Source organism: Sceloporus undulatus, chromosome 2 (assembly GCF_019175285.1).
Source record: "Sceloporus undulatus isolate JIND9_A2432 ecotype Alabama chromosome 2, SceUnd_v1.1, whole genome shotgun sequence".
NCBI classification, from domain to species: Eukaryota; Metazoa; Chordata; class Lepidosauria; order Squamata; family Phrynosomatidae; genus Sceloporus; species Sceloporus undulatus.
Genome location: NC_056523.1, coordinates 123,328,395 through 123,341,608, shown reverse-complemented (window position 1 = coordinate 123,341,608; position 13,214 = coordinate 123,328,395). Strand labels below are relative to the sequence as shown.

The 13,214-nt window shown below is 42.0% G+C and overlaps 1 protein-coding gene across 13 annotated transcripts in view; it reads left to right on the top strand.

The window, feature by feature from the left end:
* Positions 1-13,214, top strand: part of CACNA1A (calcium voltage-gated channel subunit alpha1 A) — a 461,089-nt gene that overhangs the window by 360,248 nt on the left and 87,627 nt on the right. For all 13 annotated transcript variants that reach the window (XM_042448340.1, XM_042448338.1, XM_042448344.1 and 10 more), the window contains 4 exons: positions 4,190-4,306; positions 4,856-4,921; positions 9,627-9,742; positions 10,299-10,449. In XM_042448340.1, coding sequence (XP_042304274.1) covers positions 4,190-4,306; positions 4,856-4,921; positions 9,627-9,742; positions 10,299-10,449 — 450 coding nt within the window. The remainder of the gene's footprint in view (positions 1-4,189; positions 4,307-4,855; positions 4,922-9,626; positions 9,743-10,298; positions 10,450-13,214) is intronic.

Here is a 13,214-nt window from a genome sequence, read left to right as displayed (position 1 = left end):
TATTATTATTATTATTATTATTATTATTATTATTATTATTATTATTATTATGCTGCCTTTCTTTTGATTGCTGAATGCATCCTTGAAACTAAACAAATAAGACAACATTTCCATGCCCGGCAACCCTGTGGTTGCTTGGCCACCCATTTTATTACTAATGGGGTATACTTTTCTTTCCCAAAATGCATGTGTGGGGTCTTTTTCTGGGGATAAAAGTTTTCTAGTGTGACTAGAGGGCCACTTGTTTGCCTGCTCAAAAAGGAAAGGGAAGTAGTTGGAAGGGAGCCTTCTTTGGTTTTCCTTTAATCTGAATGATCCAGACACTTTGAGCTCCCTCACTTTTGGTACATAAGGAGGTACTCTGAGTACTTGCCACCTTGAAAGAAGATGGGAAGAGTGGACCGCTTCCACAAGAACTACTATATAGAAGACGTTTAGCCTAAGAGAATGTAGTGCTCAGTCTCAAGGTGTGCTCTTTCAGAAGGGTTCTGCAGAACTGTAATGGTAAGTAACCTTCATTCCTAGCAATGCCTCTACCATTGACTTGTGGAAGTCCCTATTCCAGGATATGCCTCAATTTCCCTCTTGCATTCACCTCCTAGAAGAGGAGCACCAATTTTGTTTATGTTGGAAGCTATTTTCAAGCTCCCATGGAGCCACATCTGACCAGGAGGTTTTGGAATACTAGTTATGAATGGACCAATGTGCTGAGAGGGTGGGTGAAGTTGGATAAGAGAAGGGAGTAGAAGTGGGAGGAGGGTCGGCTAGGTGACTCCTTCCCAAGGGCCATGTCTGATATATAATGACTGTGTCTCTTGTCTTATCTTCTTTCCATGCTGTCTCTTTATACTGTTCTATTTTGGCGCAACACCCTCTGAAAATGTCAACCAATCAAAATGCACTATGAAAAATCCATCTGTCCATCCATGAACTGGTCTGTGTGTCCATGCCAATGAATACTTCCGAACTTCCCTACCCTGCTCCCTCTCCCATCACCAAAAATGAAATCACTACCTTCTGCCTTTCTCCATTTACTGGTTGGAACGCAACTTATGGTATTAAAACACCCACCCTTCCCTGACCTCTGATCCTCTCCATCTCAACATTTGCACCTAGGATCCGGTTGGTTTACTTTCTGAAGCCTAAGTGCCTTAGAGTTGTGAAAAGCATCTTCTTGGCACATTGCATGATCTGACCTTTTAAGCCAAAGATGCCTGTTTATTGTAGCTTGCTGCTTCCATCCACCACCACCCCCCAGCCCCACTTAATGTTAATTGTTTTCTCTTGTTTGGATTGACATTTTGTCTCCAGAAACTCCCTAGGAAGGTGCAGTTGAGGAATATTGCAGTTTTGGTAGTGGCAGACTTTAAAATAGCCTTTCTGAACCCAGTTTCATCCAGCTGTGTTAGACTACAGTACCCATCGTCCCCAGCAATCATGAATATGGATTGGTTGCAGTAATGTGTTTATAGTCTAAAATGTCTAAAAGTCACCAAGAACATTTGAGGGCCCTGTTTAGCTTAGTGTGAGGTCTTCAGAGGGAAGAATGAGGCTTCTGAGAGGATGCCTGGATCGACAGAAAGCTGCGTCTGTGCATGGAGAAATGGCTTACAGTTGTAGATGCCATAAAGCAGGCTTTTTACAAATTGCTTCTTAGCTATCCAAGCATGTTTCCCTTCTCAGTATCTGAGAACTCCACAAAGAGCTTGGAGCATGGGTAGGCCCAAGAAAAGACAGGGAAAGGAAGGCCATAGGAAAAATTTCAGATTCTGTTCCAGGTCCATTGTCAACCATTATGCAGGCCATTGTGCTAGGATCATATGCAGGTGAGACACAAGTGGGGAAAAATGTGGAACAAAATATCAAGAAATCTGAAAGGCAGAAACCCAAGAGAAATGGGTGATGTGGAGTCATGGAGTTGAAGACAAGAACCAAGAAGAATGTAGGTCTGGTGTTAAGTCTTTTTGGCAAAATGAAAGTGGGCAAACAGGAGATTGGAAGACTGGAAAATGGGACCCAAGAGAAGGGAATCTGGCAGAGGATTTGGCCCATTAATTGCTGTCTGCTGCTGTGACAGCAGTGTAATCTGGAAAAAGTAATGACCAATGAGGGTCAAAAATCAAGGGCAATCTGGAAATATACATATTGATTTAGACTAAAGACCTCGAGTTGTTTGGTTGAAGGATACTATGTGATAGTAGCCGTAAGACGTGTTTAGAAAGTAATGTTAGGCACAGACATCAGAATATAGCAAAAGCTGGCTATTGGAAGAAAACATATGACATGCTGCACCACTCTCAGTGGCCAGAGGGGGCACAGCTAAATAGGGGTGGTGGTTTCCCTCCCTGGCTCTCTGCCTCTGCATGCATGCCTTCTTTCTGTTCGTCCTGCATGAACAGAGTATTGTAGCATGATAAACTAGTTTCATCCCATTGTATGCTGTTATACATCCACTGCCATCATGCATGTTCACTGAAACTCCAATTATATGGGCCAGCCTTTTAGGAGGGTTGGAGAGGGATGTGCTTATAGCTTCTGGGAAACACACACATATATACACAGTGAACATATGATAACTAAATTCTTTTGTAATTAGGCAATAGAGCCTATTACAAGACAATTGTTGACTGCAAGATCTGATGTTTTATGATGTCCACAGTATAAGTTGCATGAGAACACTTCAGTCTTTGTTTTGTAATTATAGAGCAAGATGTACTGCATGTTCAGTATACGTTGAACACTCACACTAGTCTCTTGGCATGTGTAGTGTCTGAGTCTCTTTCTTTCTTTCTTTCTTTCTTTCTTTCTTGTGCAGTTTTATTGGGTGTTTACTGTATGAGAGGCTCCGTAGCTTAGGCAGTTACATGACCCTCATGGCAGGTGTCTGTGCAGCTGCATTCATTTCCTGTGGTGTGCGTTACATACATGCCCCAGAACACCAGTCACAGTGGTGTTCAACTATGTTTAATCAGATCACATGAGGACAGATAAGAGAATTCTTTGGTTTTGTTAGAGTTAGCCAGGTTGCCCCTTTTAAACTAGCTTGAACATGTAGAATGAGAAGTCAAGAGCCTAATTCCAGTTTTAGTAACCCAGGAACCAGCAAGAATCCATGATGCAAAAATGAACCAGTTACTGAAATCATCCAAAGTGGGAGAAAACCTTTGGTTCCTCAGCAGTGGCTTGTTGCCCAGGGATAGCCTAATTTCATTTATTACATAGAACACCTTTATTTACTGCTTTCTATGCTACTTCCTTCTTCACTGGATCAGTTTTTTTAGAAAGAGTCAGAAGGCTTCTTTTGGCATACAATGATATAATTATAAGAAATACATGCACACAATTACGTATATCAGCCAAGCTGAAGTGAGATAACTCAGAAACTGCAGCAAACAAACTTTAGGACTTTGGGCATCTGCAGTTCTCAATAGTTGTGGCTTCTGGCCATGCAACAGTTATGAAGTAAGAAATATATACCACACTACAAATTATTTCCCATGATCCCAGAAGCTTATATGCCATTTTCTTTGAAGGAGACACATAAAAATGCATCTTGGTAAACCCATCAGGAATATATGATTTCCTATATTGCTAGAAGTAAAAAAAAATTGATTTTTCTAGCTACAGACAACTTGATAGCGATCATACCTTCAAGATCTTGGGATGTGGCCCACCACCTGTTGGATGCAAAGGCCAGATGCATTTTCAGGCCAGAACTTTATACATCTGATTTCAAGTCTCCGGTCATTCCTCAAATGTCCTTCTCTTCCTTATTGGCACTTGTCTTGCTTTCCCTTCTCTCCAGATTTGTGTGTGCGGAACATATGCGATGTGAGGCCACACAATAATGTTCTACCTGCTTGTGTCAAAAAACAACAAAAACAAAACAAATCAGTGCATTTGGTTGTGGGTAATTTCACAAAAAGTCCTGTATTAATAAAGAATCATTGATCTCCCAAGTGGATTATTTTCCAAGGGGAAGGGTAGTCTTAGCATCATGCTTGTCATGCTAATTATCTCCATGTGGGTGATCCCTTTCCCTTTCTTTATTATTCAGTCATTCTTACTGATCTTACTAACCATTGGGGTTGGGGTTGGGGTTGGCTTGGATTGGTTTTCTCACTAATCCCACTGTCTCTTCATTCCCACACTGATCCTGCTCATGCCATTTTGCTTTTCATCTCCCCAGAACAACTTCATCAACTTGAGTTTCCTTAGGCTGTTCCGAGCAGCCCGCCTCATTAAGCTGCTCCGACAAGGCTACACCATCCGCATCCTACTCTGGACCTTTGTCCAATCCTTTAAGGTAATGATCAAGGACACCTAGTTATTCAGCCTGATACTGTTGGAGATTTGAAGTTGGTGGGAGGGAGGACTAGTAGGAGTACTGAAAATTTAGGGGGTAATGTCTAGGGACATCCATCCTCATCAGTTCACATCTCCATTTCTTTACTATCTATTTTTGGTTTGGTCTAATTAAAGTAGTTATTCTACTGTGGATTTTGATTTTGTTGTTTTGATAGCCAGCATGGTGGTCTTTAATTTTAAAAAAAAAAATCATGAGCTCTTTCATGGTGCTGAATTCAAATCATGTTTCATGCACAGTTTTCTATTGTTCACCCTTGTTAGTAGGGAAGGAATCTCAATATAATTTCTGTGTTTGGGTTGGGATATGGAAAGAACTGGAAAAGAGGCAATGCAGCCTACAAGTACTCCTTTTCATTGGACTGGTGGCAGCAGTCAATCTGTAAGATGCAAGGAGTCATATTCCTAGTAAAAGAACTGTGGTAGCATTAACAATATGAAAATTCAAAACAATAAACAACATCTGTGTTCATGTTTTCCCCTCCATTAGGCCCTTCCATATGTGTGCCTGCTGATTGCAATGCTCTTTTTCATCTACGCCATTATTGGAATGCAGGTTAGTACAAGATAGCCACCATCCCGTTTTGGGTCTTCCCATGCATGATACAATGTCTCTAGCATGACAGAGGATCAATAACACCATTGGTTATGTGCTGGGGCTTTTCTAACTTGTGAAGTGAGGATTCGTACAGCAGAGGGCTACCTCCAAGTTATTACAGTTCCTTACAGTACATGTATGGAGGACACATTAAAAGGTCAAGATCATCACCATCTTTCCTACAACATAGCTGAGGTCTCCATAGATGCACAATAAATTCTAATGGGGCCTGGGGAAAGTCTGCTTAGTACCTTTCATTCCCATTTGTATAGCAATATTGTTGGTTGTGAGAAGTGTTTCCAATATAATACAGTATCAGTGTCACCAATGGAGGAAAAGATCCAGAGAACAATGGCCTCTGCTACCACACAATGATCAGAGGCATCAGAAGACTCTTTGGAAGCTACCTTTGGAAAAGGTCACAATTGTTTTACAGTTGGATCTCCACATTTGTAGCTTTGACTTTTATGGATTTGATTCTCGTCTCTTCTGCCAGTCGAAGGGCACGGTTCAGGAAGGGAGAGGAAAATAGCGGATGTGAACAACTGGCTCCGCAGATGGTGCTGCCAAGAATATTTGGATTCTTTGATCATGGGCTGCGGTTCCATGAGGAGGGACTTCTTGCAATGGACGGGTTGCATCTCATGCCAGCTGGAAGAAATGTTTTTGCCAACAGTTTCAAGTACTTGATCAGGAGGGCTTTAAACTGAGTTCCGAGGGGAAGGGAGACAATATTAAGGAAGGCGAAAGGGATGGCGAAAATAGTCAAACTGACATAGAGGAAACAAGAAAAAAAAGTGCAAGGACCCAACAGTGGGAGGGGGAAAAACTTGCACAGGCAGCAAGTAAAAGGGACCCATGGTCTGCGATGTCTCTACACTAATGCACAGAGCATGGGAAATAAGCAAGATGAACTCGAACTCCTAGTACAACAAAGCAAATATGATATAATAGGCATCACTGAAACCTGGTGGGATGAGTCTCATAATTGGAATGTGGAAATAGAGGGGTATAACATTTTTAAGAGAAATAGGCCAAACAGGAAAGGAGGAGGAATAGCACTGTATGTCAGAGATATTTACACCAGTGAAGAGATCCAGGACATCAATCATGGAAGCCAGGTGGAGAGCATCTGGATAAAAAATAAAGGGGAGGGAAACAACAAGGATGTTATGGTGGGAGTCTACTACAGACCCCCAAGTCAGCTGGAAGAATTGTATGATGCCTTTCCAGAACAGATGACCACACATTCAGAAAGGAGAGATGTAGTAGTGATGGGCGACTTCAACTATCCTGATGTTTGCTGGAAGTCAAACTCAGCAAAATCCTCAAGGTCTAGCAAATTCCTCACTTGCCTGGAAGACAGTTTCTTTATCCAAAAGGTGGAAGAGGCAATAAGGGGTTCAGCTATTTTAGATCTGATCCTAACCAACAAGGATGACTTGGTTAATGGGGTGCAAGTGATGAGATCCTTAGGTGGAAGTGACCATGTTCTCCTGGAGTTTGTTATACAATGGAAAGGAGAAGCCAGGTATAGTCAGACACGCATCCTATACTTTAGGAGAGCGGATTTCAGTAAACTTAGCGAAGTATTGAGGGTGATTCCGTGGTCAGAAATACTAAAAGATAAAGGAGTTCGGGATGGATGGGACTTTCTCAAAAGGGAGATACTGAAGGCACAATTTCAAACAGTTCCAGTGAGAAAGAAAAACGGGAGGTGTCTCAAGAAACCATGATGGATGACTAAGGAACTTTCAACTGAGCTAAGTTTTAAACGGAACATGTATAAGAAATGGGAAAGGGAGGAAATCACAAAAAAGGAATTCAAAGAAATAGCAGGCATGTGTAGGGGTAAAGTCAGAAAAGCTAAAGCACCGAATGAACTCAGACTTGCTACAGAGGTTAAGAACAACAAAAGGGGCTTTTTTGGATATGTCCGCAGCAAAAGTAAGAAGAAAATTGTAGGGCCACTGCGTCGAGAAGATGGCAAAATGTTAACAGAGGACAGAGAAAAGGCAGAATTACTCAACACCTTCTTTGCCTCAGTCTTCTCAGAAAAGGAAAAGGGTGCTCAACCTGAGGATAATGGAGCAGAGGACAGAATAGGGGAATTTCAGCACAGAATAAGTAAAGAGATAGTAGAGAAATACCTTGTTAATCTAAATGAATTTAAGTCTCCAGGACCAGATGAACTCCATCCAAGGGTATTAAAAGAACTAGCAAATATAATATCAGAGCCATTGGCAATAATCTTTCAAAAATCCTGGAAAACAGGAGAGATCCCAGCAGACTGGAGGAAGGCAAACGTTGTCCCCATCTTCAAAAAGGGGAAAAAAAGAGGATCCCAACAATTATCGTCCAGTTAGTCTGACATCAGTACTAGGAAAGATTCTAGAGCAGATAATTAAACAAAGAGTCTTTGAACATCTAGATGGCAATTCCATAATCACAAAAAGTCAACATGGGTTTCAGAGAAACAAGTCATGCCAGACAAATCTAATCTCTTTCTTTGATAAAATTACCAGCTTGGTAGATGAAGGGAATGCTGTAGATTTAGTATATCTTGATTTCAGTAAGGCCTTTGACAAGGTTTCCCATGACATTCTTGCAAACAAGCTTGTAAAATGTGGACTAGACAAGGTAACTGTTACATGGATTTGTAACTGGTTGACCGGCCAAAGGCAAAGGGTGCTCAGCAATGGCTCCATTTCATCCTGGAGGAAAGTGACCAGTGGGGTCCCACAGGGCTCTGTCCTGGGCCCAGTGCTATTCAACATATTTATCAATTACCTGGATGACAGAATTGGGGGCATACTCATCAAATTTGCAGATGACACCAAATTAGGAGGAGTAGCTAATAATCCAGAGGACAGGAACAAGATTCAAAATTACCTGAATAGACTTGAAAGCTGGGCCAAAGCTAACAAAATGAAATTCAACACGGAGAAATGTAAGGTATTGCACTTAGGGTGGAAAAATAAAATGCACAAATATAGGATGGGGGACACCTGGCTGAATGAAACTACGTGTAAAAGGGATCTAGGAGTCCAAGTAGACCACAAGTTGAACATGAGTCAACAGTGTGATGCGGCAGCTAAAAGGGTCAATGCAATTTTAGACTGCATCAATAAAAGTATAGTGTCTAGATCAAGAGAAGTAATAGTGCCACTGTATTCTGCTTTGGTCAGGCCCCACCTGGAATATTGTGTCCAGTTCTGGGCACCACAAGTCAGAAAGGACATTGAGAAACTGGAACGTGTCCAAAGGAGAGCAACTAAAATGGTGAAGGGTCTGGAAACCATCTCCTATGAGGAACGACCTAGGGAGCTGGGGATGTTTAGCCTGGAGAAAAGAAGGTTAAGAGGTGATATGATAGCCCTGTTTAAATATTTGAAGGGATGTCATGTTGAGGAGGGAGCAAGCTTGTTTTCTGCTGCTCCAGAGAACAGAACCCAGAACAGTGGATGCAAGCTACAGGAAAAGAGATTTCACCTCATCATTAGGAGGAACTCCCTGACAGTAAGGGCTGTTCGACAGTAGAATGCACTCCCTCGGAGGGTGATAGAGTCTCCGTCCTTGGAGGTCTTTAAACAGAGGCTAGATGGCCATCTGTTGGGGGTGCTTTGATTTTGATTTCCTGCATGGCAGGGGGTTGGACTGGATGGCCCTAGTGGTCTCTTCCAACTCTACGATTCTATGATTCTATGATTATTAGCAGTTTTGATTAATATGTTCTTTCTAGGAATCTCTAGGTTCTCTATCACAGCTCTGCCAGACGTTGACCATAGAGTTGTGCTGAAGAACCTAGAAGTTCCTAAAGAAACAATTTCTCTAGGCATTTGTAGGTCCTCCAGCATGATTCTCTGGTCAAATTCTGGCAGATGTTGACCACAAAGTTCTGCTGGAGAACCTATAAATTCCTAGAGAGGTGTTCTCTCTGGTAAAAAGAATTGTGTTTTTTATTTGCAGTTTTTCCACATTAATGAGGTCCTTTACCTCTAACCCCAGCAAATGTGGAAGTCTGACTGTATATTCAAACTGTACGAATCCAGGATATCCTAGAGGTTTTCATGACCATGGAGAGCTCACTGTGAGAGGGGTTACAAGGCTAAACTGGATGCAAGGCAGCCCAGTGAAAAGAGACCTTTATTCATTGTAGCTTTAAGCTGACAAGAAATTTAAAAATTCAATGACAGTATCTAAACTATAGAATTATAGCATTTTGATGCTACTTTAAATATCATGGCTCCATCCTATGAAATCCTGGGATTTGTACTTCAATTAAATATTTAGAATTATTTCATAGTGAGTTTTTGTGCATTCTTCCCTGAACTATAACACTAGCAGAGAATTTTATCAGGGAATCCTAACTGCCTCAGAATCAGGGTTTTAAAAATGGTATCAAACCACTGTGACTTTATACTGTAGCTACACCCTTGGTCCCAGCATGAAATAGGATAGCTTTCACTTTCCAAGGCCTCTGCAGACATGTAATCAAGGAATGCTAATAGGCCACATAATATCCAATGCTGCATGATAGATATCTAGCAATGCTTCCATTGCTAAATAGCAGCTTGGAGAAAGCTCTTTTCTGAATTTTTTTTTTTAAATGGATTCAAAGGCATTTTTGTTCATTTCATTTCTTTCTTTTTTTTCTCTTTAGGTGTTTGGTAACATTAGTATTGATATCGATGAAGACATGGCTGAGGATGACAAGCCTGCTATCACTGAGCACAATAATTTCCGCACATTCTTTCAAGCTTTGATGCTTCTTTTTAGGTGAGCCTTTATAGAAGTTACCTCCACACACACACACCATATATATATATATATATATATATATATATATATATATATATACACACACACACACACACACACACACACACATACATACATATCTCCAGGGTCTTTCTGCAATCACTAGGCTCTGATCCACTTATCCTAGCAAAACTCCTGCCTATGTGAAAGTTAGTAGTTAGTATTGCCTTCTAAATGTTGAACAGCAGCTTTATTAGACTGGCTGTATTTCCATAATGGATTAGCAACTGCACTGTAAACAACTTCTTCTGTCTGTCCTAAAAGTTGTGGAATGATTAGATGATAGGGGGGGGGGAACCTACTTCACTGCAATTTTGGAACGCAGACAAGAGATCTTTATGTACTTTTAAGAACATCCATGTTGTATTCTGGAAATGGCTATTTCACTGGCGTGTGAGTTTGTTGGGCCTTTGGTTGCTGGCTTAGTAATGCATCATCTCATGAGGTGGTAACACAGCCACCTTGGCTGTTATCGGTATTCACTGTCTTTTCCAATTTATTCTCCCTTTCCCAGGAGTGCCACTGGTGAAGCTTGGCATGAAATCATGCTTTCCTGTCTGAGTGGAAAGCCCTGTGATGAGAAAGCAGATGTTGAAGGCAATGAGTGCGGCAATGAGTTTGCATACTTCTACTTTGTTTCTTTCATCTTCCTGTGCTCTTTCCTGGTGAGTCTAAGAGTTCAAGAGGAATAAAATGGGGATGGAGTCTGAGGAGTAATGCAGGATTCAGCTACATAGATGGAGAGACTTGCTGATGCTGAGAGGTTCAACAGAGGGCCCTTCAAAGGAACTTGTTTTAATAAGCAAAAATTGACGTGCTCATCTTTTCTCAAAGTGAAGCTTCCATTACAGGCATAATGACTGGGGGTCTCTCCCCCCAGTCATTTGAGGACTTCTCCTAGACAACAAAGGGTTAAGTGAGAGGGAGGTGCATGCTAATGAAGGTTGACATCATATTCTAATGAAGAATTACATCACAGCCACCCTGGTTGCCTTGTGCAGAGGGGCGGGATAAAAATAAATTTTATTATTTATTTATTAGTTGGTGCAAATGCTAACTGTACAATTAGCTGGACAGGCCCGGGAACTTTGAGAAACATCCTTCCAGAGGTTATAAAAGGCCTCTGGAGATCATGCGGTTTGAGTCTTTTCCTTTGTGTGGCCTATGTGGCCTTGAGTCTCCTTGGTCCCCCTGCCCAGCTGTTGAGACTCTGTGGGCCCAGAGGCAGACCTAAGGGATGCTGGTCAGAGCTGAGGCTATGGAGGCCAAGCTGCTAGCATCCAGGAACATGAAGGACTGCATGCCCATCTGAGATTGTAAGTGAATAGAGACATTTTAGCTAGAATGTATAGGCCTTTTTGGTTTATTTCTTTGACTTGCCTGAAATGACTATTATTTCTGTAACTTACTTCACGTACCTGCAATGCAAGGAGGCCGAAGTGGTACAGTATCTAGTTTGCTATAGAACCTGTCTTAGTTGAAATAAACCTTTCTTTTAAAAGTACCTGCTTAACTCACGCTCCTTTTACACATGCCTTTGACTTGGTTACTGTTTGGTTATTGCTTTGCTAAGGTTAGCAAGGGGGAAGAGAAACTGCAAATCTTGTGCAGAGTCCTGGAGTCTTATCACACTAGATGAATCCTGCTCAGATCAGAAACAGAACTTTAAAAGTAGAAAAAAAACCACAAATGCAAGATGTTTTCACATGTGTTTGAACCAAACAGCAATAACACGAACATAAAGCGAACGGAAAGTAGACAAAAACAACACCTTTTTACTTTTGGGAAGTTCCCAAAAGTAAAAAGATGTCTTTTTGTCCACTTTCCATCCGCTTTATTTTCACATTACTGCTATTTGGAGGAAATGTTATCTGAAAAACATTCCGCATTTGTGAGGGTTTTGTACTTTTAAATCCAGTTTCTGAGCTGGATTCTTCTAGTGTAATAAGGTCCCTAGTGTGCTGTAAGAGAGTTCATTCCTTATTCACTAGGTGGTGACAGCTACGTTTGGGGTGGTCTCAGAAGGTCCCCTTAGCTCAGGAACAGTGGGGAAGGGTGACCTGAGAGACCAGGGAAATCAATGATTTGCCGAGGGCTAAGAGGTTGCTGTTTGGCTGCTCGGGCCCAGATCATCACATGGTAGGCAGCGTATTTGGACTTGCAAGTTATAGTTTTGCTAGGTATGAACAAAGAGAAGTTGTGGATTCTTTTTTCTCTCTCTTTATCCCTCTCTCTTACTTGCCTAGGGGCCAGCTTGGATGGAGTGTGAACTTTATCGCACTGCGTTCCTTCCACCCGTTCTGAGAACGGAAGGAAGGAGCAGGGCCGAGTGCGGAACGAGTGGGGGACGGATTTTACCGCACGCATCCGTCCCTCATTCGTTCCGTTCCCCCTCTCTTCCGTTCTTAATCCGTTCCAGAGGGGGAAATTTTTGAGAACTGTTCTGAACAGTTCTCAAAAAGCGTCCCCTCTGGAACGGAAGGGGCAGGGAAGAGAGGGGGAACGGAACGAGTGAGGGACGGGTGTGTGCAGTAAAATCTGTCCCCCACTCATTTCCGTTTCCTGCTGGGCCGGGCCGAGAACCCGGTGCGATAAACTTATGTGTCTAGGGAGAGGTTGTTTGCTCTGAAGAGTGTGTGCTTGTTTGGTAGAGTCTGTCCTGACTGCCTGCAGTGGCTTGGAGAATCAGAGGACTATTGCCTTGTGTGGATTCTTGGCTAAGAGAAGGAAATCTCCTTATAAGCCAACAGCTGTTTCCACTCGCTTTTGTAGTTTTCTTGTTCCCTAGCATGGGGAAAGTGGGTTTTGTGGAGTGTCTGTATAAGAAGGTGCATCTGGGTTTCTTTTTTATTCCCCTCAGTGAGTCTGCTCTTGAGCCAGAGGAAGGGGATGGTGAACCTCTTTGAGGCTCATGGCAGGTTTGTGGCTCTTTTCCTCTGACTCCTGAGGGAGAGGAAGGGGTCCTGAGTGGGGATTGGGGGCTTCCATGGCTTGGGCCCCTACATATTTTGGTCCCAGAGTACTTGAGGGAACGCCTTCTTCCCTATTGTCCATCCCGCACACTAAGGTCCTCTGGAAGAAATCTATTACAGCCAAAAAAATCTATATTTCCACTCTGACAGCTTTTAAGAAAGCACTCAAGACGGATCTCTTCCAGCAGGCCTTTCCAACTTAGTTACCCTCACCAGATATAGAGATATTTGCCCCCTCATCTGCCTATTCTTCACCGCCTATTTTTATGTCTATTTATTTTATTTTATTGAATGTTTTTAATGTTATATCATCATTATTTAATTCTGTTTTAATGTTGGGAATGGGGGGTAGGTTTAGGGTCTGGTTTTTTTATTTTGTATTTTACTGTAACTTGATGTATTTTACTGTTTTAACCCACCCGGATTCTCCATGATTGGGCAGGCTAAAAATAAATCTA